At 43.7% G+C, this 26,821-nt stretch overlaps 1 protein-coding gene across 1 annotated transcript; it reads left to right on the top strand.

Annotated features, from left to right (window-relative positions):
* Positions 1-826: 826 nt before the first annotated feature.
* Positions 827-26,502, top strand: LOC308098506 (disintegrin and metalloproteinase domain-containing protein 11-like). Its single transcript, XM_080446894.1, has 26 exons — positions 827-1,014; positions 1,394-1,593; positions 5,140-5,216; positions 6,211-6,277; positions 11,810-11,892; positions 12,059-12,122; positions 12,510-12,570; positions 12,752-12,936; positions 13,094-13,165; positions 13,359-13,525; positions 15,189-15,273; positions 15,405-15,495; positions 16,818-16,869; positions 17,704-17,803; positions 18,272-18,343; positions 19,552-19,644; positions 19,889-19,969; positions 20,063-20,113; positions 20,208-20,271; positions 20,386-20,491; positions 20,643-20,762; positions 21,470-21,638; positions 21,900-22,011; positions 23,559-23,649; positions 25,603-25,620; positions 26,361-26,502. Exons 1-26 carry the CDS (start codon positions 957-959, stop codon positions 26,374-26,376), a joined length of 2,355 nt encoding a protein of 784 aa, XP_080303020.1. The 5' UTR covers positions 827-956; the 3' UTR covers positions 26,377-26,502.
* Positions 26,503-26,821: the final 319 nt, after the last annotated feature.

Here is a 26,821-nt window from a genome sequence, read left to right as displayed (position 1 = left end):
CCATTCTTAGGGAAGGCTCGGACAACATTCTTGATGATGTGTTGTTAGCTGATCTAGTGGTTGCACTTCAGGTGAAATCTGCCTAATAGTTGCAATTAGGCATGAGAGAAGACTTCGCAGGTCTACTCTTTGTGTCAGCACATTAGAGGATTCCTGTGTTTAAATGGACAATAAAATATTAAGCACACATTTATCCATTTGTAACTCAGAGATTGTAGGCTACAAATGTAACCAAACGGGCCCTTTACATTTTTACACTCTGAGTTAAATGAACACTGAGGATTTTACTGCATACATCAAATTTGAAGAAAAAAAAATAAGTAAAAAATAGTCTAATTCTTAATTTGGATCCCTTTTTGCCTGGTTCTCGTCCCACCTCACCCAGACTGTCGCATATCCTTCCTGTGGTGCGCAGAGTAGTACAACTGCATGGCAACGGGAGGATGCTTGGCCAGAGATGAGAGGAGGGTACTCTGGTCCCACGTGTCTTCATCACCGCAGACCCAACACAATTCTCCTCATTTTATATGCTCCGTGTCCGCATACCGCATACATTATACACAACCCCATCCACCCGTACTCTCCTAGGTAGGCTATAACAACACACCTCCGCACTCCCGGAATCATGCGTCCGTGCGCACTGAACTTCCCGTGTTATCCAAGCCCCCCCTCCCCATCCATCGTGATCCATTTCTAGGCCTATAGGCTACGTTACGTGGGTCAGCTCCACTGCTGCTCCGGCGTATGTTTCATCCTTCATTCACATATGCAAATCCCGCACGACTGGAGCTGATCACTGCGAGGACACTGACGAGGCGTTCGTCGTCAAGAGATTTAACGGCTTCACTTGGATGCTCGCCACAACTCTCCGCGCGTCGTTTTTCCTCATCAAGTGGGTTAAATTGTGACATTTGGACGCTCTCGATGTTAATCCTGGGGACTATCATGTGAATATCATGCTGGCGGTGCTGTGCTTGGTCTTTGCTGCAGTGGGCGAGAGGCTCGCCGTTTCAGGTAAGGAGGCGCGGATGGATGGATGGATGGACGAGGACAGAGCACCCTTTTCCTTTACAACAGTTTTCAACAATCACTTTTTTCTTCTGTAGTGTAACCTTTTTTTTGGATTATTGTTTCGTATTTCGGTGCCAAGCTCCGTGGCTACTGGTCCGGAACATTCGCTGCATCAACACATTTCCACCATAGACAACCATAGCCTATCCTCCTGCCTCGCGTGAAGCTTTAAATGTGATGTCAGTCTAATAGGCTTTTGTTTTGAAAACGACAAAACAAAACATTGGTTTTATATTTTTTTTACTGATATATGCTTCATGTAAGTTGATTAATGTTACATTTTAAGTTAATTGATTGTGTACCCACTCTATCCTGTATACAGGCGAGGATAGGACCTCGGTGCAAGAAGATGCGAGTGTATGGGACTGGTTCTCTTCGGTGGGGACTGGGAGGACAGACAGCAGAGACCCTGCGGCCGAGGTCACCTATCCTAAGAGGCTTGTGCAGCAGATCGGGTCGGAGGAAGAAATGGCTCATGACTACCTGGATACCAGGGTGAAGAATGGGACAGCAGACACACTGGTAAGTTGTTAGTCAAGGTAGCCTCATAATGCCCCCCCGTCCCACCTTGTTTTTATTCATGTTGGCCAACGGTTGTGAAATTAAAACGCACAGTGATTTGCTCCTGTGGAATGGAGGATGACTGATTTAAGCAGTCACACCTGGTGTTACTGCTTAAATCAGTCATCTTCCATCTCACCGCTCAGTTTGCTCTGGAACAGACTTTTCCACACAAACTTTTTATCTCTGGGTCAGTGCAGGCCACTGTGCTGTGGGTGTGTCACTAGTTTAAAGTGACTCTGGCATTCGGCTGATGGGAACCTATACCTTTCCCTTCTGTGAAGCAGTGCCACGCTCAGATCTCTGCCTCACGCTGTTGGAGCTAGACAAGGATGACTGAGTGCAGGGGGGTGGCTTGCTGCAATCTTTTCTCATAGATGTTTCTGAATTCTGACCCATTTATTCTTTGAAGATCCCGACACGGCCGACAGATGAACACAATGATGTCTAAGCCAAGAAATGCATCAATTGGATACTATAAGCAGTGTTCTTTGTTTGCACAGAGTCAACTCACGCAGAGTTACAGGCAGAGACAATGTTTTTGGTTGTCTTCATTGCCACTTTGATGAAGCACAGGCCTTTTTGAAATATTAAGATATCTAGTCTGATTATTATCCAGCTGCTGTGTTGAACCCCTGAGTCCTCCATTATACAGTGGTGTGTTGAAGTACAGTATGTCCCCATCCATTATTAAACAGGTCTATGAAAAGTGCTGCATGGCTCAAGACGACTCTGGGGCACTTTCTTTGCTTTTACTCTCTCCTCTCTCTCTCTCTCTCTCTCTCTCTCTCTCTCTCTCTCTCAAATTCAAAGCGTTATTGGCATGATAGATGAGAAAAATCTATAATGCCATAGCAGTACAGAAGATACAATACACATTAACAAATAATTAGCAATAAATATGCAATAACATGCATATCCACATCAATATAATTAAATTCAACTCATGACCATACAGGACAGAAGAGTTGCCTATAGTGTATGGAAGGAATGAGTCCAGATTAGTAGATAGAATAGAATGGGAAGCTGATCATATATTTTTACAGATATAATAACTTGTTTCTCAGCATATTTTGCAGCTAATATTGCACACTTGCGTGTCTCTTCACATACAGTATATTGCACAGTTTCTCATTATCATGGAGATGGAGACACTCAGGATAGATTTTTTTCTTCTTTTTACAGAGTATAATACAAACCTGAAAACAGAATCAAATGCAGGTATAGTCAGGATGTAGTTGGTATACAGTAGGTGGATGTTGTTTCTGCAGCAAATGAAACCATCAGTGATTGTATAATGCTACAACAAAACATGTCCCCAGAGGTTTAATAATGCAGTATCATGTTTTCTGCCAAGTGCCAACCCTCCCACTGTTGGCCTTGGTAGTGTGCATCCTCCGTTACACATGGAGTCACCACTCACCAGCCACTTGTTTACACCCGACAGCAAGAAGTTTCACTGGGAGAGGGTAACGTGTGCAGAGGTGCACGCTATCTCTCCCAGATACCCTTCCCGCTGAACAGGCACCCACTCCCGACTGCTAGTACAAGACATGATCCTTCGCCAGTTTACCACACACTGCCAATTGTGTTTGTTGGCACGCCTGGCCAATCCTTAAGGATGAATATGTCGGACTTGCCTTGAATCTGCTCCCCAGACAATGGCCAGTACTGATTTTCATGACACCATGGCCTTTCCTCCAGTGTCATCCTTAGGCCACAAGCACTTTGGAGTTTTTTTTATTATGGTACTTTATTGTCTCCGCCAGGCCGAAGCCATGTTTTTGCCCCTGTCTGTGTGTGTGTCCGTCCGTCCGTCATTCTGTCTGCAGACAGCTAATCTCCGGCATGTTGGCCCCGATTGGTGTGAAACTGTGCTCGCACACTCCCTGGAGGCCAGAGCAGAACCTTTGCCCCAACTCCTTCACATTGGCCTGTTATAGCGCCACCGGGAGGCCATTTTTTTCAAAACACCTTTTTTATATTACTCCTACAGACTTTGTCCAAACACCATGCAAATCGGAACACATGATCTCTATAGTCATGTGATCAAGACGGATCTGTCAGATATTTCATATTCCATCCTGATTGGCTAAGATTGGCTTTCAAAGTTTGCAGGAATGGCCCGTTTTGAACAAAATGTTTCAAATCATGAACGCAGCGTCCTATTGCTGTGAAACTATGCATGCACATTCCCACTAGGCCAAGGAAGAATCGCCACCCTACATTTATCAAATCAGCCTTATGGTGGCACTATAACAGGCAGATTCACATAATATATCCTACCCAAATAATGATATTCTATGTTTAATTTGTTGTCCGCTAGTGAGAGCGTGAGGCTGTAAGGATGGAAATGTTTTTTCAAAGCATAGTCTGGTTGGGTGTAGATAGCGGGGGCTTTTGGACTCTTAGTGTAGTTTAATTTCCCCTGTTTTGTTAAATGTTTCTATTTAAGTTATGAGATTGTGTTGTGCAGTTACAAAATGTATGTCATGTAGCAAATAAGGTATAATTATAACTGTACATTTTCCTCTTTCCATATTGATATCTACAGTATATGAACTCCAAGCAGGGAAGGGTAACCTAAGCTATTTGGGGAACCAGATTCAAATTCTCATTGCTATTAGCAATGTTATACGACTTACAGCAAACTACTGACTTCTTTATACTTGGTTATGATAATTTCTGGAAAGCAGCAAGTGGACTCCCAGGCCAGAATAAAGTACAGTTGTATGTAGGGAATAACTCCTGAATGGTGATATGTTTCTTCCGTAAAAGCCAGTGATTCACTGCAGCAGATTTCCTGCACACTGAATTATCAGTGGCTGCTTGCTGCGATCAAAGCAATGCGTGGCACTGAGTGTTGCTGAAGAGACATGCTGTTTAGTCTGTAGTAAATCTCTCAGTCTCTCAGCCAGCAAGACTGTTGCCTGGCATCCTCACCCTTTTGGCAGGTGTCCATAGGGGTGCTGCCGCACCACCAGCTAATGTAGATGGATCCGTAAAGTTTAGTGTTCCTCCTCCACGCCTTCTGTCTGCCCCTTCTCCATCCATCTTTATTGTGAAACTCTCAAAAGGCCACGGTACTTTGCCTGCTGCAATGTGGGCGGCCAATGTAGATCAATGGAGACTTTATCAATCATAATGTTATTGTTGGCCGCCGAAATGCTTTTAGACCACATGCGCTATATTGATCCTGTGTTGAATTATTCATGGGAGTTTTTCTAAATTGGATTATTTATTTTGCGGTGACAGAATGGTCACACATGCTGTGGGGCTGTTAAATAGGAATGCCACTTTCAACGTGGAAAGTGGCATTACAGGTGAAAAGGTTTTAACTGCTCAATTTGTTTTGAAAATAGCAGCTCAAAACACGTCACAGTGTGACACATTGTGAGCTTCTATATCTGCAATTTGGGGTATTTGTGAAAATTGGTGAAAGTATAAAATAGGGCTGAAGACTTGAAGTGGTTAAACTGAAACCTGTGTCTCGTCTTTGTCTTTCAGCCAGTTCACTTAGCCCAGGCCTCCTTCCAGGTAGAAGGGTTTGGGCACACCTTCATGTTGGATCTGGAGCTAAACCAGTGAGTATATAATATACTATATATCTGACACTGTTACAACTTGCATCAGTACAGTATAATCATTATGTCATGTCAGCATTAGCATTTCCTCAACTGCCTTCATTAGTAAATGCATTTTTTTAGCACCTCTGTTATGTTACATGACAGGATGTGTAGGTGAATACCAATGTTAGTGCACGCATGCACGCATGCGCTTGCACACACACAGCACTGACAGGTAAAGAGGTTGTTAGTGTAGAGTAGACTCTTACCAGTGGTGGAAAGTAACTAAGTACTGTACAATTTTGAGGTATTTGTACTTTACTTGAGTATTTCCAATTTCCAATACTTTCACTTCTACTCCACTACATCTTAGAGGCAAATATTGTACTTTTACTCCACTACAATTATTTGAAAACTTTAGTTACTAGTTACTTTGCAGATATAAATTATGATATTATGAAACATACATTAACCACTTTAGCCCTATTTTATACATAGGCTATTTGAAAATAGACGATCTACAAGCTCACAACAGATCTGCTGTTTTCAAACATTTTAGTACTTTTACTTTTGGTACTTTAAGTACATTTTGATGCCAATACTTTTTTACTTTTACATTTTTGAATTCTGAACTTTTACTTGTAACAGAGTATTTCTATATTGCAGTATTGATACTTTTACTTAAGTAAAGCATTTGAGTACTTTTTCCACCACTGGTTAGTGTAGAGTAGACTCTTACCCAGAGGAGAATGACTAGAGAGAGTGGCCTGGATTATTGTGATTTATTATTCAGGAGATTCCATGGCTTAAATTTTGACCTTAGCAAGGTAACCCTTATCAGCTACGATACTGTACATGAAGTTAATTTATATAACGTACACTGATCATTTTTTATATTTTGAAGTGAGAGAGGGAGAGATGGAGGGGGAAGGGGGAGAAATAATTGCACTGTTATGTCCCATCTCTTGAGTATTTAATGTTAATGGAAAAAATGGAATGCCTCTCTTTTCAGCCATCTCCTGTCCTCAGAATATGTGGAACGGCACTTTAATGAAGACAGAAAACCCTCACAGTCTATGGTAAGAATATCTGTGTAGGTGTGGAAGTGTGCAGACCAAATTTTGAGCAGACTCAAAATGGTTGATAGTGTGATTTTTTTCCCCCCATCCATTTGGTATCAGGTAACAGGTTACTTATTATTCGGGTGTACTGGTTGAGCTGAACATAGCCTTACTGTGACAAAGAATATTCTGTTCTGTACCCAATGTACCAAACTGGATGTATAGGCCTACGTGCTTGGCACAAGTTGGAGTTGTTAATATGAACCGATGTTAAACGTATGTAATCTGATTTCTGTATCTGTATAATTATGAGTGTGATTTGACGAGACTTCGGACTTCTCTATTGTTATGAAGACCCCAGGCCTGTTAAATAAATAGAAGGACCCTTTTGTGTCAACAATTGACAATTGATTGCTGAGCCATATCTAATTGTTAATTAGATAATGAAAGCAGTTCTTCCCAATTTACAGTACCAGAAGTGTCCAATGTTTACCAAAGCTGTGACATGTGGCTTCAGCTTGAGTAGAATTATGATGCTCGGCTGTAAAATAAACCCAAAGGTTTGGTAGTATATGTTACACACCACTTTCACAACTGATCATACTGTATACAGTAGTACTCAAACTTATCTTGTGTTTGGTGGAATTAAAGAAATCGAATGTTATTATGCTAGGTCAAGCCTTCTTAGGTCCTCAAACGTAGACATTTTACAGAATCCCCAAATCAACATTTTAATTGCTACCGATCTTTTATCATTGCTATTAGTCTATCATATTTTCCAGTTTTATATTTAACCACTTAAACCCTCAGTACTAAACTTTGGCTCTGTACTTGGACTGCTTTTTTCCCCTCTACACCAAACCTATTCACCGAAAATAGCAGATTCACAAGCTCACAAGCTTGTAAATCTTCTATTTGGGGGGCGAATGTTACCCCCGGAATAGGGATGCTTGGGTTCAAGTGGAAAGTGCTTTGTGCTCTTTATGTGAAAAGTGCTGTGTGTGAAGTTTCTAGCAGTATTAGGCACTAGTAGGTACATCAGAGACTTGTTCTTGTCTGCCTTTCCTGTTGCCTTTCTCAGATGGGTATGAAATAAGCCAGTGAATGTCTGCAGTGTGAGCACAGAGCTGTCTGGAGCTGAGAGAGGAAAATAATGGATGAAAGCCATGACGTTGTGATGTAGACCGGTGGAAGTGGGGATAGACCAGAGGAATGTCACTGTATTCTGCTAGCCAGGAGGGAAGAGTGGTGCTCTTTATTTTATTTCACTGTACAAATGTACAAATGTGATATTATCTGCCCCCCCATTACCCCTCCCAGCCCCCACCCCCGGTATGCCGCGCCCCCACCCACTCTAGTTCCCAACTCTCCCTCAGCCACCCCGACCAATCATGGGTTGTTTCCATAGCAACGTGTCCGCTCAGTGGTGTCATTAAGTTCTTGGCAGAGAAGAGAATGAAAGAGTGCGAGGGAGGGAAAAGGAGGAGAGATGGAATAAGGGAGGAGAGAAAACGGGACTAAATGCCAGTTGATACAAAGGCAGGATGGGCTTTGGCATCAGAATGAGTCATTTACGTGTATGTATATGCGTGTGTGTGCTGTTGTGTCTACCGTGCGTAGACAGATGGTTTGTTCCAAAAAGCAGTAGGGACTAGGGAGGAGTGGAGGCCTGAACCCAGATCAGATTGTCACTCAGCTGGGACCTGACATCCCTTAAAGCTCTGCCACTAGTGGACATGATATTGTGTCAATTCACTACTTATGTCACTTTTACTGACAACATCAAATTGTCTGACAACACAGATACTTGAGTTTTGTGCTCATTCACTATGCTTGGCTGTGGCGGTGTGCAGATGCCTTACAAAATTCAGTTGAATAAGTGTTGAGGAAGTTACTTTCACAATTTTGCCAACAGTACACTAGACTGGAAGACTGCAAGTCACGAACAATGCAAGTTGGAAATGCATGCATCACTCGGTTATGCAAACCCATTATAACGGTAGGCCAGTCTATGACATCATATTGATGACCTCAGCGTACTCCATATATGGGCATGCCCACATATGAGCATAGCGGCAGTCCTGGACCACTGTAGTCTGTCGGTCGATCGGACGGACGGACGGTTCTCGAGATACGTGAATTACAGACGGATGGACACATGGACAGGGATTTTGTGCATTTATTGTACGATTCATATTACCTTTTACTTATTTTCAATTGAAAGTAAAAATGTATGTCACAATATTTGCCATAAACAACTGCAAATCCCAGTCCGGTGTTCCCCAGGGTTCAGTGCTTGGTCCCCTCATCTTCATCCTGTACATCCTACCTCTTGGACAGATCCTCTGCCAACATGGCCTCCGTTTCCACCGCTAACCCTGATGACACCCAACTCTACCTCTCCTCCAAGACCATCACCTAAGGCACCCACTCCACCCTCACCATCTGCCTTGCAGATACAACATCACGGAAGCAACTGAACTTTATTAAACTCAGCTGTAATAAATCTGAAATCTTCCTCACACACTCCACCCAGTCAACAGTGATGGCTCCATCTCCCCCCTGTCTGTGGACACAACCACACTGAAGACCACCAGAACCTAAGAGGACGGGGCCTCCCCAACCATGTCCGACAGGCAGCCATCCTACTCCATCCGTTTTAGGGCCATTGTTGAAACGGGCACTAAAACTGAAAAAGTCACAGAGTTTATGAAAGTAATGCATTACTTGACATTGTAACTGTAATATTACCCAATTTGTAGAAGTAATGTCACATCACTTTGTCACAGTACGTAATGTGTTAAGTAATGCTTTACTTAACACTTTTACTTTGAGCCCGCGCGCAAAAGTAGGTAAAAGGTACTTCTTTATTAGCTGACAACGTTTCGATCCGTTGTGGATCTTCTTCAGGTCATGTGAAAATGCACGCCGGTTTACTTCCTTATAATGATGTACTCCATTGTCTGTCACCCCCACTGTGTGCCACCCCCCACATAATCACAGCAGGTGCGACACATCACCCCTAAAGTGACCTAGATGGGAACCCATTGGCTCAGTGTCTACAAAATACATTGAATACTCACTACATAGTGCAAACCAGTTACAATCATTTAAAATATATGGTTACTTTTTTCTTTGTTTTCTCACCAGACAAAAGGTCATAATGGCCTGTCTAGGTCTGTGGATTGTCAGACATTCAAGTGTTTTCTATTTCTAGTTTTATTGTCTCCGCCAGGCCGAAAGGCATGGCGAGAGAGTATGTTTTACCCTCCGTCCGTGTGTCCGTGTGTCCGTCCGTCCGTCCGTCCGTCCGTCCGTCTGTCACCAGCTAATCTCCGCCACCGTTGGCTTGATCGCAGCGAAACTGTGCACACACACTCCCTGGATGCCAATTCCGAACTTCTGACCCACATTTTTCACATGGGCCTTTTATAGCGCCACCAGGAGGCCGATTTGTGCAAAACATATTTTTTGACAGTACTCCTACAGATTTTGTCCAGAAATCTCGCAAATCGGTACACAGTATCTCTATAGTCATTAAACAAAACTTGTCTTTCAGATTTTTCATATTCCATCCTGATTGGCTAAAAATGGCTTCCAAAGTTTGCAGGAGTGCTCTATTTTCAACAAAATGCCTCAAATCATGAACACAGCATGCAATTTCGGTGAAATTTTGCACGCATATTTCCACTATGCCGAGGAAGAAATGCCACTTGAACATTTTCAAATCAGCCTCATGGTGGCGCTATAACAGGCCGATTCATGTTTTTACCTATAACTGCACCGATCTGTGTAAAACTTTGTATGCGCACTCCCTAGAGGTCAAGGAAAAACCTTTGCCCTGCATTTTTCCCATCTGCCTTTTATAGCGCCACCAGGAGGCCGACTTATGTAAAACACATTTCTTTATATTACTCCTTCCGATTTTATCAAAATTTCACGCAAATCGGTACACATGATCTCCATAGTCATGTGATCAAGACGGATTTTTCATATTCCATCCTCATTGGCTAAGATTGACATCTAAAGTTTGCAGTAGTGGCTTGTTTTGAACAAAATTCTGCAAATCATGAACGCACCGTCCGATTGCGGTCAAACTTTGCACGCACATTCACACTATGTTGAGGAACAAATGCCACCCTTTTAACATTGGCCTGTTATAGCGCCACCAGCAGGTCTAATTTAGCAAAAAGAAATGTTGCACAAAATGCCTCAAACCTTGAATGCAGTGTCCGATTGCCGTGCAAGGCCTAAGAACAAATGGTACCCTTTAAACATTGGCCTATTATAGCGCCACCAGGAGGCCACAATAACCTACCTGACCTGGCGGAGACCTGTGCTCCGAGGAGCACTTTTTCTAGTTTCATATTTTTTCTCTTTTTCTTCATATTTCAACTCGGACTATATTCACTATCACAGTATCAAAAAGACATGACAATGTGTATGGAACAGAGAACATAATGCAAATAAAGCAAATAATGACAATAATGAAAACAAAGCTGCTTTATTTACATTAATTTATTATTGTCTATTTGCATTATGTTCTCTATTCCATACACATTGTCATGACTTTTTGATACTGTGATAGTGAATATGAAGAAAAAGAGAAAGAAATCCCATCTAGGTCACTTTAGGGGTGATGTGTTGCACCTGCTGTGATTATGTGGGGGGTGGCACACAGTGGGGGTGACAGACAACGGAGTACATCATTATAAGGAGTAAACTTGTGTGTATTTACACATGACCTGAAGAAGATCCACAACGGATCGAAACGTTGTCAGTTAATAACCTTTAATAGTTAATTACCTGCTTTGGTGTGCAGGCTCTACCTTTTTGAACTGAAGCCTCTTTAGCCCAGCACCCACCAGTCGATGTGCATTACCCAAGTTCCCTTTCAAGTAATGATTTACCCCAACACTGTTGAACGAACCAATGGTGCTTACCTTTCTAATCAAACCTGTATAAAGTTGATGTTGAGGTAAAAAAAATCCACTTCAAAATTGTTTTTGTTAGAGATAGATAAATGACAAGGCCACCATTGAGGTCGTCAAGGTTTTGAGAGGTCGGTCGGGAAAGAACATATCAGTGTTCCTTACATTATCTACTCAATGTACTTTGCTTCTTTGCTCTAATGTTTGTTCCACATTGTATTTTGCCTGGGAAGGGCTATTTCAAGCCCTCTTACTCACGCTGTTACTCCACCATGTTTCACTCTCATCACAAATTACTCTGACTGCAGGGGCACCTCAAGTGTTGACTTATTGAAGAGCTCCCATTTGCAAGATACACCTCTATTGTCAGTGGAGCAGATGTAGTATGTAGCTTCGTGCAGCACAAGTAGGTCACAAACTACGCCGTAAGCACCATAGTGGGACGAGGAAGATTCGATGTGTGTGCAGAGGCAGTGAGAGTATTTTTCTCAGCATCGCTGAAACATCAGGATGCCAAATGAACTGCAAGAGCCCACCTTTAAACCCAGTCATGTAGAAACCTGCGTTTTGGTGTCGTGTGCAGAGCGTAACATTGGTGCGCTGTGCTTTTAATCTGCAGGGAGGGGAACACTGCTACTACCAGGGGAGGTTGAGAGACTTACCAGACTCCTGGGCAGCTCTATCCACCTGCCATGGCCTATGGTGAGTCCCTCTATCATTACACACTGTACTGTACTGTACTGTACTGTACTGTAAAATGTTTTCTGTGCTGCTCATACCACTCTGCTGTCATTGTTAACCTGCCTTTATTTATTTTATTAACCCCCCTCCCCTCTCTCACTGTCTTTCTATTGTTGTTGATCCTCAGTGGCATGTTCTCTGACGGCTTCTTCTCCTATGGGATTGAACCTATACTCAATAGGAGTAATCAGGTGAGTGGTTGTCTCTGAAAGGTGCTGTAGGGCAGAGGTTATTGGCCGTAGGAGAGTAATATTTGGTTCTAATGATTAGGGTAATGAATATCACCGCTGTCGGGTGGAAACCTTCTACTGTATGTCCAAAACCTTTTTTATTATTATTTTAAAAACGATTTAAAATTGTGAAAATAGCACGTTGCATCGCGAGGCATTGTGAGCTTGTAGATCTGCTATTTTCACTACTTTTGTGTGACACTCTTGTATGATGAAGTAGGGCATTAATTTACGAAAAAAACATTTTAGATATTCGAAACTTGGAGATATGAGGTTTCTGCCCGACAGCGACGATATAGATGTTGATGTGTGTTGTTGTCTTATCTTGTTATTTGTGCTCTGCTCTAGGATGATGGTGCTCACTTGATCCGCCGGATGCCTGACGTTAGATTGTCCCCCAGCTGCCCTGGTACATTTGTGAAACTACAACATTAACAGTGTTATTCAAAATTGTAACTCTGTACTAAGACCTTTTATTTTTATAATTCAAATCGCTGTCTTTGCCTGCTATCAGACTGCAGACTATGGGAATCCACCACGCAAATTCATCAGTATGATCGCATTTCATCTCTGTATTCTTGTGTGTCCAGACTGTACGGAGGATGGCGAGTGGGATAGTTACAGTGCCGGTGGTGGCGATGATGACAGACCAGACCAAATGATGGAGCATCAGGCCTCGGGGGCGCTGAGGCGAGCCAAGAGACACGCCCGCAGGCCCCCGGTCCCGACCGAGACCAAATACATTGAGCTGATGGTGGTCAATGACTATGACATGGTGAGTTAAACCTCCTTTTGTGCATATCGACAGCTTGGTCTTTTATGCATGTGTTTGTTTGTTTGTGTGTGTGAGTGAGTGTCACACACATGAACTTGCAGTGCAGTGTGTTCTTTCAGGCATGTGAGTGTGTTCCTTCTCTGTGTCTTTCCTCAAGTTTGTGCAGCTGCGTCGCTCCAGCAGCCAGACCAAGAACTTTGCCAAAGCGGTGGTCAACATGGCAGACGCGGTAAGAGATCATGATCCCAAGTGCTCATTTCCACAGTCCATTGAAATGAAGAGTTTATATACCTGTAGATAGCACATCATGCATCATCAGTGTGTCTCATGTCCATAAGGGAATGCATTGAATACAGTGAGGAGCTCATAGCTCAGAGCCATCATTGCAAAAAAGCCAACTGTTGGGTATTTTTGGGACGCAGATCTATAAAGAGCAGCTGAACACAAGGATCGTGCTGGTCGCCATGGAGACCTGGTCGTCGGAAAACCTGATGCCAGTGGTGGTGGACCCTTTGACAACACTGCAGAACTTCATGAAATACAGAAAGGACAGCATCAAGGACCAAAGTGACGCTGTCCACCTATTCTCGTAAGAGACCCGCAACTTGCAAAATCAAACCACATTGATTGAAATCAAACCATATTGATCAAAATCAAACGCTTCTCACTGACTTCATTCTCACAGTAGCCATTTTGCTTATGTCATACTCCGTTATGCTCTTACATTGACCTAGGGGCAAAATGACTGCCGTGTGAATAGGGTTGATGTCAATTAAGGCTGGGCGATATGCCAAAATATTCCCGCCGGCCCAAAAATATATTCGCGCTAGAAATGCAATAATGTGAGCAGCTCCCCAGTTCTTTAAGCTCGAGTTATACTTCGCCCACTACAGTGGGTCGCGTGTCAAAAATAGCAGACCTACATGCTCACAACGCGACGCGGACACGACACGTTGTGAGCTTGTAGATCTGCTATTTCCGGAGCACGACCCCGTCGTACGACGAAGTATACATTCGGCTGTAACAGTTGCAGTGTCGGGTTACTATAGTAATGTGACTGCATGCTGTCAATGAACAAACCGAGCTGAGATGGCATGACTGTATTTCTGCTGCCATGCACCAATCTCACTCACTGACCAAAACTTGTTTAGACAAGAAAGAATTCTAAAGCATATCACTTCCATCATAGGATATTCTATGAAGTGAATTGAGTTGAAGCAGAGAAGCCTACCTCAGTTTGCAGCAACGATGCAAACACACCCATCCAAGTTTACTTTTTTACAGACAGTCTTTTTTTATATTCAGATGTAATAAATCGTGCCGCTGAGGGATAAATCACCCGCCCGGGCCGCCCTCCCCTGTAACTAAAGGAACTCACATTTCAAATTGCATTGATTGACTGGTGATATAAACATAAGCTGACACAAGTTTTAATATCCAGACTTGACAGCAAAAGTTAAGTATCAAGTGCTGGATCTTGTGAGACCGGGCGACATGTGTTCCTGCGTCATCAAGCTTGCAAATGCACAGCGAGGATTTGCAGAAACTAGAGCTGTAGTTTGAACTTTTTATTTAAAGATATATATACAGCTATCATGAAACGTACAGTATCAGACAAAACTAGGAAAGCAAAAGATATTCCCTCTTTCCTCTGCTCTCCTCCGCTACATTCAGTAGCCTACCTACCGGGGAGGGGACTGAGTTTTGTAGTCGAGACTCGAAAATAAGCGCAACAAGAGCGTTCCTTCATCATCATCATCATCAATCATTATTAGAATGGCCCAAATTGATTAACATTTCGCGCATGCTTTGTATTGCGCTTCACATTTAATTTGGTTATATTTGAAGAGTTTCTTTCTCGAGGAGGCAGACCATTAGGATACATTTATTTTGCTAAATAAAATGACAAATATCGTCCAAAACATCGGCCAATAAAAACAACCGACGATTGGACTCATCCAATCACTGATTGCCAATATATTCGCCATATCGTCTATATAACTTAATGTCAATAGACGCAAGTTATGGATATTTTATGACCATGTTTAGATCTTATGTTATGGATTCTGGTTGAAATTGACCTGAAGAAGATCCATTGCGGATCGAAACGTTGTCAAACGTATTCAAATAAAGTTTCTCTTTACCATGCAGTTGGAGTGCGAGCTCTACTTTTCTAAAACATTAGTCTTTTTGTCGATGTGCGTATGGATTTTAGTTCACCCTCTATTTGTCCTTTTGTTTGTATCCCCCAGAGGGCGTACATTCCAGAGTGGCCGCAGTGGGACCGCCTACACAGGAGGGGTGTGCTCTCTCACAAGGGGAGGGGGAATCAACGAGGTGAGGGACCACTGTATCCTTTAATACTGTAGGATCGTCCCTGTTGTCTGTGTGCGATGCCATGTTACAGTCTTCCCATTTAATGATGGATGTTTCTGTGTGTGTTTGGCTTCTACACTCCTCTGTTCCAGTTTGGGAATGTGGGTTCTATGGCCATCACCCTGTGCCAGAGCTTGGGCCAGAACATCGGGATGAGATGGAACAACGCACGCAGCTCAGCAGGTAATGAACATAATGATGGTGGGGATGAAAGCGTATGTTGTGAAAACACAAATGCCTCTTTCCTACTGTCGGAACATAACGAGATACAATCTAATATTCAATTCAGACTGACGCTGCTCACTCGTCTTTACAGACCAATGTTATTTGCCCAACTCTGAGAACGGCTCGTTTTGAGGAAAACTAGGTTGTAGCTCGTTGTCTACATCACTATGGCATGGGTTAAGAGGTGTTATTTGTGTTTTACCAACATTTCACTATTGATCACAGAAGTTGGGTTGTAGTTAGTAGTAGTTACAAGTTTCAGATGAACACTATTCCCTTTAACTGATCTTTACAGTCCATATAACGGTTTGTTTTGCATGGATGTGTCAATGGGAGACTGCATGTGTCAAGCAGTTCAATTTATATGTCATGTTCTGTGGAAGGAAATAACGAAAAAGATTGCAATTGATCCTCACATCTCCCTCATGCTGTTAAGTGGTATTAGCTAACACATTATGCATATGTTACTACCCAGACACCTTCCCTTGCTTAATCAAATAAGACCATTTAGAGTTATGTGAGAACGCATCTGAAATGGACAATGTCTGACCTGATTTCCCAGACATTTTCCAGTGTTGATATGAGAAAGAGACTATACATACATACAGACAAACACTTTTCTTGATGGCTGACCCCTTTGGTGCCACTGCATAAAAATCCATAAATCCAGGGTTGTGCTGAATACACAACCAATGGCAGGAGTGAAAGATAAGCATGGATAAGGAAAGGGATGCAGGAAGAGAGCACTGGTGATGGGACTGTCAGTTGACTGGCGGACGGGTGCTGAGCGCTGGTATCGCAGCCTGGCAGAGCAGCACTCTGGGTCCATCTATAATTAGAGTTTCTCCATTTGGTGATCAGTCACCAGAGACCAAGAGAGAGATTGGAGTATCACTCTCACTGAAAAATGGTCAGGGTGACTAATGGTACAGAGATGTTCACTCCATCTTCCAGTGTCAGGAAGAGAGCGCGGTTGTTGTACAAACCCTTTGCATGTCTCTCCCTGCCATGTTTAGGCAGCAATCCATACCGTATAAAAGGCCTTACAGTAGTCTCCTCTCCTCTCCTCTCCTCTCCTCTCCTCTCCTCTCCTCTCCTCTCCTCTCCTCTCCTCTCCTCTCCTCTCCTCTGCTTATTATCATCTCTTCTCATGATGAATTGTTGCTCCAGTTTTAAATTATGATCACCAGTTATTTTATCTATATTATTGTATTATATTTCCTTTTCGCCTGCTTGTTCCTCCCTCACTCTTTTCTTGTTCGTTCACCCCTCATTCCCAGGAGACTGCAGGTGCCCAGATGCTTGGTTGGGCTGCATCATGGAAGACACCGGGTAAAGATCCACATCAACACTACATATTGACGTGAAAAATAACTGATACATTTAAATGCTGGCTATTCAAATAATGTGAAAAAAAAACTGTACTTTGGCAGGACCTTTGTTGTCTGAGCTGATTTGACTTTTAGTCAGGTTTCAATGAGACAAGTCAATTGTAGTTGTAATTGCAGCTATTATTCGATGTGTCTGAAACATTATATTATAGTGGTTGGCTCTAACATGAGTTAAAGTATAAATGGGTGAACATTTTCAAACAATTTTAAGAATATCCAAACATTTCCAAAAACTGCAGATCTTCAAGCTCCTGTGTTGCATCACGACTGTTAGCATGTACTGTAGATCTGCTATTTTTTCACGACACGTCATAAGACATAGTATAAAATAGGGCTTAAGTGGTTAAATGTCTGCACTAGATAAAAGACTACATACAGTATTGTATTGATCCTCTTATTTCTGTCATATTGCACTGTAATTTAACAACCTACACTGGATTCCAGTGTAGCTTTCACTGAACACACATTCATTGATTTCTGCAAAGCACATATCGCTAACCTACAAGTGCATACTTACCCATTCGAGGTCCTATGAACCGAAAAGAGAGATATGGGAATGCTCCCTTTGTAGTGTTGGTGACCTCAGACTCAGGCTCTGTGTGTGTGTGTGTGTGTGTGTGTGTGTGTGTGTGTGTGTGTGTGTGTGTGTGTGTGTGTGTGTGTGTGTGTGTGTGTGTGTGTGTGTGTGTGTGTGTGTGTGTGTGTGTGTGTGTGTGTGTGTGTGTGTGTGTGTGTGCGCGTGCGTGTGTGTGTGTGTGTGTGTGTACACCTGTAGATACTACCTTCCCAGGAAATTCTCCCGCTGCAGTGTTGATGAGTACACCCAGTTCGTACTGCAGGGGGGCGGTAGCTGCCTCTTCAACAAGCCCAACAAGGTGAGGTCGTTTTTTGTGAGGGTGTGTGTGTGTGTGTGGCGGGGGGGGGGTGCTGAGGCTCAGTCTGCATGCTCTAGTGGGGAGTGAGTGGAGTGGAACTGATTGCCTCCGAGCCGTGTTATTTATAGACAAATTAATTATCCCTAGTATGTCCTAATTTCTCTCAGAACACAGTATTTACTTACAGAACAGTAGCCATTGACATCACAATGTATCTTCCATCTTTTATACCCTGCCACCTCCTGTACTCCTGACATTTTGTATCTCTCTCACTCACTCACTCACTCACTCACTCACTCACTCACTCACTCACTCACTCACTCACTCACTCACTCAATCACTCAATCACTCAATCACTCACTCACTCACTCACTCACTCACTCACTCACTCACTCACTCACTCACTCTCACTCACTCTCTTACCCTATATTTTTTCACTCTTTCACTCTCTCTCTGTTTCTCTCTCAGCTACTAGATCCCCCAGAGTGTGGTAATGGCTTTGTGGAACCAGGAGAGGAGTGTGACTGTGGATCACAGGTGGTGAGTTTCTTCATCCCAGCAGAACTGTGGATTGACATTCATCTGCTGCCGTTCTGCATTTTCACAACTTAGTGTATCAACAAGTTGATACACTTTTGTAGGGCAACCAATCGGTTGGTTCATCTTTTCTTTGTGAGCTAGTTTTAGGCCCATAATGACCCCATCAATGTGCCTGTAGTTCAAGATACAGGCGCCGGAATGGAAAATGACGTGGTGGGGGGGGGGGCATTAATAGTGGGCGTACGGTGATGTCACAAAGTTCACTGTCAGTTCTGGTTTAGCTCAGAAGAGTGTGCAAATGTAATCAAATGGACTCTTCCGAGTATAAAAAAAAAAAAAAAAAACTAGCATTGTTGAATGTGTTGTTAGATGACAATGTTTACCCACCTACTGTATGTCCCTCGTCTCATCCATTAATATGGCATAATGAGTAGCTGCGATATTGGACAGCAGCGTATTGAACGTTCATGCCGCAATAGTTCTATCGGGGTCGTGGAAACATTTTGTGTCGTCCCTGTGACACTTGCTCTCACTATATCCAGTGCTCTCTCGCCCCAACATGAAGAGGCACGCACACATGCGATCGCATGCACACACACACACACACACGCACACACACACACACACACACACACACACACACACACACACACACACACACACACACACACACACACACACACACACACACGCACTTTCTCTTTCTCTCCACCAGTACGCATACAACCACTATTTCCAATGAATCTCTCACACCAACAATGTTTTTATTAAGCATTTTATTGTTAGAACAAGAGTTTGTTCATAGAACGAATGTCTTTTACTTAAGCGCCAGCATGACGCACTGTCGTGATGGTAAAGTGACACATTGCATACTCACTCACGTGATGATGTGTCAATGCAGGCATTCTGACATAGTAGGGTGACGTGATATGGACAGTACGAAATATACTAGCATTTATAATCGGCGCATGTTCCCACAGGACGCCAAATCTGAATATACCAGTAAATTGCACGTATTTCAAGCGAGTGAGAACAGGGTTTAAAGGAGAAGTGCAGAGGACAGAGATGAGCTAAGGAGAGAAGCAGATCTTTCCTTATTTTAGTTTTTGTGTCAGTGCTGTCAGTGTTAGTACAGGTGGGTGTGCTGTGTTTATGAGCATAAAGGAAGGGTTGTTTTCTTGTGTGTGTTTGTGTGTGTGTGGTTGTAGGAGTGTGCCCGCAATGGAGGAGCCTGCTGCAAAAAGTGCACGCTGACCCATGATGCCATGTGTAGTAATGGCCTTTGCTGCAGCAGCTGCAGGGTGAGTCCCCCTACATGAGCACACACCCATTAGTCTCTAATGTGTACATAGTCTGTATGTATTTAATGTTGTTTTTTGTTGGGGTGTCACAGCAACGGATGCCAAAAAGAAAGTTCCATTATATGAGTGTCAACATGTAAATGAAGTGATTGCCATTCTCATTGTCAGGTTATAATATTCTTTATTGACTGTATGATAAGTAATTTGACTTGATGATCGGAGGCCTCTTGTTGCTGCCTTTCAGTATGAGCTGAGAGGAGCGGTGTGTCGAGAGGCTGTGAACGACTGTGACATCTCAGAGACTTGCACTGGAGACTCCAGCCAGGTACTGTAGTAGACTGTAGCATAACAAAAAACATGATGAGAATACACACACACGAACACACAACACAATAATAATGATGCTTTTCCCTTTTAGTGCCCACATAATGTCCACAAACTGGATGGATACCTGTGTGATAGTAGCCAAGTAAGTGATGCTGCCTACATTAAAAACATTTTTTTCTCATGCTGATATCACCAGGCCCACCTCTGAGCTTTACCTGTTACCCCTTTGTTTACAGGGTCGCTGTTATGGAGGTCGATGTAAGACACGTGATGGACAATGCAAGGGACTCTGGGGCTATAGTAAGATGATCAGCTAATTACTCTGATGTCTACACACCTACGTACTTTGGTTTGCAGTCTTACACTCCTGACATGAAATGGTTGTTACCCTAATGTGTGACTTGACTCTTTCAGACTCAGCAGACCGGTTCTGTTATGAGAAGCTTAACGCTGAGGGAACGGAGAAAGGAAACTGTGGGCCTGGTCCGGAGGGCGTGGGCTGGCTGCAGTGCAACAAGCCGTAAGTCGCTCACATTAGTCTTAGTTTATAATTTGTCATGTTTGAATTGTCTGACAACGTATAAATTAGGCTTCATTCACATCACTTAAAGCCCTTGGAGATGCACAAGTGTGATCTCGATACCATGCTCTTCTTTATGGTGTCATTTCAGGGATGTGCTGTGTGGCTTCCTGCTCTGTGCCAATATGACAGTGAAGCCAAAGTTTGGAGACCTGGAGGGGGAGCTGACCAGCCTAACAATCTACCACCAGGGCAGGTACCTGGACTGCAAGTGAGTGGACCACTCTACTACATGTGACAACCCAGGGGGAATCGGAGGCACTATCCACAATAAAAAGAGTGTGTGGGCTGTCTGTAACCACTTCACCTAGTTTAATCTGGGCCACTGCCCCCCCCCCCTGGTTTATTATACATGGTGACCTCATTACCCAGACAGAACTTTTGTAACATGAAGAAATATGAATTATGGAGCATGAACTCAAAATTAACCTAAAAAGAGTGGCTGACCTTATAATACAATAGGGATTAACACCTTTGAACACTTTGGTAATATTATCCTCTTCCCCCCACCCCCACCCCTCCCTTCTCTGTAAATATACCTTTTGATGCTGCCGAGTTTTCTTTTTACGATATGTGTTGTGTTGTTGTATTGTATTGTATGTATCATATATATTACTGATGAATTGAGTACAATGGACCACAATGGAAACCAGCCCCCGTGGCTGTTAACAAACTTGTTAATAAAGTATTCAATCAATCAAAAACATTATGCAAGACAAGTCCTCATGTGGATAATACTCTTTAAATTGGGAAATATTTCTCAATCACTATATATCTTCCTCTTTGACCCGTGTGTGTGTGTGTGTGTGTGTGTGTGTGTGTGTGTGTGTGTGTGTGTGTGTGTGTGTGTGTGTGTGTGTGTGTGTGTGTGTGTGTGTGTGTGTGTGTGTGTGTGTGTGTGTGTGTGTGTGCGTGCAGAGGTGGCCATGCTCTGCTGGAGGATGGCTCAGACCTGGGCTATGTGGAGGAAGGCACACCGTGTGGTCCCAACATGATGTGTCTGGATCAACGCTGCCTCCCTATGGCGGCCTTCAACCTCAGCGTCTGTGCCGGGTCTAACTTCGGCCACACCTGCTTTGACCACGGGGTACGTCCTGTTCCGTTCAACGTGTTGTTTATAACAGTCAAGACAGATTTTATTTATACTTGGCTGCGAGACAATGTGAGCAACAAAGTGTATCAAGCCCTTCCCTGACTTCAGTTTATTTTACTCTCTCTGTCTGTCTGTCTGTCTGTCTGTCTGTCTGTCTGTCTGTCTGTCTGTCTGTCTGTCTGTCTGTCTGTCTGTCTGTCTGTCTCTCTCTCTCTTGTCTCTGTATCTCTCTGTCTCTCCTTCTCTCTTTCTTAGACTTGCAGTAATGAGGTGAAGTGTATATGTGACAGGGACTACACAGGGAAGGACTGCAGCGTCTTTGACCCCATCCCTGACCCCACCGTTCCCACTGGCCCGGAAAAGAAAGGTCCATATCACTCACTCACTCACTCCGTCTGTCTGTCTGTCCGTCCGTCCGTCCGTCTGTCTGTCTGTCTGTCTGTCTGTCTGTCTGTCTGTCTGTCTGTCTGTCTGTCTGTCTGTCTGTCTGTCTGTCTGTCTGTCTGTCTGTCTGTCTGTCTGTCTGTCTGTCTGTCTGTCTGTCTGTCTGTCTGTCTGTCTGTCTGTCTGTCTGTCTGTCTGTCCCCCCTGCTCATTCCCTCCTTATTCTCTTGCTGTTATCACTGTAATGCCTGATTAATACTTGGATGTGCATCGTGTCATGCTCCGAAAATAGCCTCACAACTGTAGTGAGCTCGTAGATCGGTTATGCGTTTGTAGATCGCCTATGAGCTTGTAGATCGCTTATGTGAGCTTGCGTGACACTGGCACGCAACTAAGTATGAATCAGACTTAAATCAGGCTCCCAGTGTACTGAATGTTGTGGTGTGTGTAAATATTATGTGTCCTTCCTGCCCTAATGAGAGGATAGCTCAACTAATTACTATGTGAATCAGTTGTGAGAAGCTCTCAGAAATGGCTGTTTGGTCCACACAGCATTTTATAGTCTTTCTTGTTGTGTTTATGTGGGTAGGTGTGTGTGGGAGTAAATTGGAACAAAATAGTTTGGTAGAGCATATGTGCATGTCATATGTTGGTGTGAGTGCTAGTCACTAGCAGCTAGTGTGTACACTACAGTATGTACATGTGTGTGTGTGTGTGTGTGTGTGTGTGTGTGTGTGTGTGTGTGTGTGTGTGTGTGTGTGTGTGTGTGTGTGTGTGTGTGTGTGTGTGTGTGTGTGTGTGTGTGTGTGTGTGTGTCTTGCAGGCAAGTGTCTTTGTTACTTTCTTGCTGTCTGCAAATTAGAGTTCTCAGCGGGCCTGAAAATTAAGGCCCGGCCCTAACTGGGCCCTAACTGGGCCCTAACTGGGCCCTAACTGGGCCGGCCCGAACAATTACCATAATGTTAGGGCTGAAACCCCTAAAAAACCTAGGAAAAAAAACAACAACAAAAACAAACAAATAATAATAATTAAAAAAAAATCTAAAATACACAATGTTTTTTCATGGAACCCGAGGCTCGTCGGGTCGGGTCAGGTTCGGGCAGAATTTGAGAACTCTGCTGCAAACGACCAACAGGGTAAAAAAATTAAAAGCCCCCTCTGCGCATGCAGTTGTCTAGTATAGATGAACGCTCCCCTTATTTCTTTTTTTATCGTTCTCTCCCTGAACTCCACTCGTCTGTTTTATTCACCTCCGCCCCACATGCTGGACCTTCTCTTCTTCTCTTTCTCGTCATCTCTTTTTTCCTTGGTCCACAGGTATCTTACGATCTCTGTCTGTCTCTCTCTCTCTCTCTCTCTCTCTCTCTCTCTCTCTCTCTCTCTCTCTCTCTCTCTCTCTCTCTCTCTCTGTTTTCTCCATCTCTTTGGTGGATGTTGCTGTCGATGCCGTCCTCTGATGTGTGTTTTTTAGTGGTGCTGTTTTGTTTCTATTCCTCCTCCTCCTCGCACCCCCCTCCTTCCTCTGCGCAGGTCCCAGTGGCACCAATATCATAATAGGGTCCATCGCAGGTGCTATTCTCCTGGCAGCTATAGTCCTAGGGGGAACAGGATGGGGATTTAAGTAAGAGTTCTGGCATGCCTTTGTGTACCTGTCTGCTTCTACCTAAGGCACCCCCGCACCCCCACTCACAGCACTCAGAAACAATGTATCGGCTCAACTTGCGGGGTCGGGCGGGGAAACGGGAGTGGAGTCTTAACCCATTAAGACCTGGAACGCATCTGTGTCACTTTTTGATTTGAGCTAAACATTTTACTAGCCTGGCTCCACCCCCTGAATCGTTTGCCTCGCATTCAGGGTCTGGTGACGCTGTCGAAGGCGGGTGTTTCTCGGTTGAAAATCTGTACGACGTTTCGGGATCGAGATAATCCAGTATGAACGAATCGCCAAAGAGTCCCACTTTGGCCACGCCCCCATCTCAGAAATCGGCTGCATTGAGAGGGCTTTCAGACTGAATAATGGAGTGAAACGAAATGAAAATTCAGGCTGAGTGTCAGGCTATTATTTTACACTTTGGCTATTCAAAAATAGCAGATATACAAGCTTGTAGATCTGCTTATTTTGAAAAATAGTGAAAATGTGTGGAAATCTTTGAATATATATTGTTTTAAAGCGAACATTTTTAACTCAAATCTTTGCTTCTGGGGTTCCCTGGAACAGAATATTTTGAGATGGGGGTCCGTGGCCAAATACATATAGGGGGTCCTTGACATGAAAAAGTTTGAGAACCACTGAAATAGAAACATCATTTTTTTCAGAATACTGTTGGGATTTAGAAGACATTTGTAGAATCGTCCTCAGGTCTTAATGGGTTAAGCGTGCCCCTGCTTGGATCGTTCTGGCATTATGCACGAGCAAGCATCGCTCTTTTTTTGGGTTCCTTTTGGATAGCGATCAAATGAACAAGAACAAGAACAAGAACTCTGCAATCCCATTATCTCTCATCTCTGTCAGATAAGCGATAGGCCAGGATCAAAGGTGTTCTTCTGCCAGGAACATTTACAGCACTCTTGTCAGTGCCCATCAGGAGCCCACAGTTCATAACCCCTAGCCGCTTAACATTATGCAACTAATCACTGGTGCCACATCCAGAAGCTCTCCTCGTTCCCGACTCATCTCCTCCCCCCCCTCATTCCCCACATAGTCTTGGAATATTGTAATGGTTGCAGTGAATTAACGTATGCACCCATTACGAAGTGCTTTACATGTAGCACTTTCCTTATTTCACTGCATTCGCTTGCTTTAGACCGACAGGCAGTGCGTGCTTCCTCTGCGCTGCTCCACCGTTGCATGCTTGCTTATGTTTACTGCTTATACTCTGCGCCTTAAAAGGATTGGAATACGGTTTGAACCCGATCTTGCAACTTGAAGAGTGCAAGTTTAAATGAACCCATGAAGCATGAACAATCCTTTTAGGGCCAGAGGTTCCCGTGTTGTTCCTGTGCATGCGTGCATGAGCTGTGTGCAGGTAGCAGCACTTGGTAATCAGAGCCCAGGCTGGACGATGGGCGTGGCAGGCCTGTTGTGGTGTCCCATCAGAATCAAACCTTATTGGACTGAGATGGTTGGTGCCATAATGACTGTTTGTAGCCCTGCTGCATGTGGTGGCATCACTGTTACTTGGGAAGAAGGGTTTTGAATAGGATAATCTGGCTCATTGCTTGATTTCCCATGTCTGAAATTTGACACTAGCTGCCATGGTTACATTTCAGCACAATGTGATCAAGCCAAATGGAAAATAGTTATTTAATGACTTGATTTCATGGTATTGTGTAAAGCCCATTCTGTTATTATATTAATTGTGATAGTAAGAAGTGTGACCCCAAGATAAGATGATCCTTTTGCACAACACTAATATCACTAATATCACTAATTCACATTTACCATTGATGGGCTTTATAATATGCCCCTGTCAGTAATTACTTGCTTGTCTTTTTTCCCCCTGTACTGTTATTGATATCTCTCCTGACCTTGTGTTTCTTCTCCCAATGTGCTCCTGTTTCTTCCTGGATACAGGAACATCCGAAGAGGAAGGTATACAACCCAGATAATGCCACAAGCCCTGTCATGTCAGAGTGGCATCCATAAACCTTAACCCATACTTTGTTGCACAACGGTGTCACTCACCTAAAGAAAACTCACCCGCATCGTGTTACATTTCGAACTATTTTTGGCCAGCGCCATGTGGCATAAATTTGGCTTAACACCACCCATGTCTCCCTTTAGCTCACAACATCCAACATCGCTACACCACTCCTCACAGCATGGGTGCTAACCCCATCATCCTCTATTCAGAGCCCATCCCGTGGCTCAGCTACATGCAACACCATCTGTGTCAGCCCTCCCTTCCACACAGTGGCATTAGTCTCTCCACTCCCCTTGCCCCAGTGCTCAGTGTTGCATTAAGCCCAATTAAATGCTTCCTCACCCAAAAAGCACGTTAACCCCTACTCCTAGTAATGGTCCTCTTCCACCTCTAATGCATTGCACTTGACCACATGAACCCTTGTGTCCCTATTCCGGGCATGTCATAATAAGTGAACATTTGGCAAAAATAAGCAAATGTTCAACAAAAATAGCAGATCTACAAGCTCACAGTGTGCTTTTTTCTGTTTAAACATACAACAAAGTATACCGGGTTTAAGTGGTTAACATCTTCCAGGCATCTTCACTTTTCTATTCACTCATTCAGTTCCGTTTGCGTTCCCCACCAGTTTTTATTTCCACCTGAAATGATCTCTTATACTGTGCACTGTCCTTTATTTCTATTTCAGATCTGGTGGAGGATAAGACACCTGTCTGTCTTTCTGTCTTCATGTTTGTCTTCCTTGCACTGTGTCGTTTCCACATCAGAGAAGAGGAGAAAGCAAAGTCTTCCACTCCTGTCCTAGATCTCTCCAAACCTCTTCCGATATCGTTTCCTCCCCTCTTGTCTGTCCTCCTGCTTGGCTCCGCCCACCTAGGGGCTCATGGGATTCCTCACACCATAACTGCCAAACACATCCCTGTGGTTTCTGCCAGTAGGCCACTGAGGATTGTGTCAGGTGGCGGTCCCTGGGGGAGACCTCGGGGTCTTCACCCTTCGCAGTGGCATTAAGAATGTGCTTTGGTGTCAGTGTACCTCCTCTCCTTAAGTTACGTCTTAGACAGTCTGATGAAGAACATATCAACGGTGGACCAATTCAATATGAGGCATGTCTTTCCAATACCTGCCTGCCTGCTTGTATACAAAGTG

This window comes from Gymnoscopelus braueri (genome assembly GCF_963280865.1).
Source record: "Gymnoscopelus braueri genome assembly, chromosome: 13".
NCBI lineage: Eukaryota > Metazoa > Chordata > Actinopteri > Myctophiformes > Myctophidae > Gymnoscopelus > Gymnoscopelus braueri.
This window is presented reverse-complemented; position numbering and strand designations above follow the sequence as displayed.

Coding starts and splice junctions, on each gene's coding strand:
- LOC308098506 (XM_080446894.1), top strand. CDS start 957: ATGCTGGCGGTGCTGTGCTTGGTCTTTGCTGCAGTGGGCGAGAGGCTC. Junction 12,571..12,751: donor ATTGTCCCCCAGCTGCCCTG/GTACATTTGTGA, acceptor TTGTGTGTCCAG/ACTGTACGGAGGATGGCGAG. Junction 19,645..19,888: donor TTTGCTGCAGCAGCTGCAGG/GTGAGTCCCCCT, acceptor GCTGCCTTTCAG/TATGAGCTGAGAGGAGCGGT.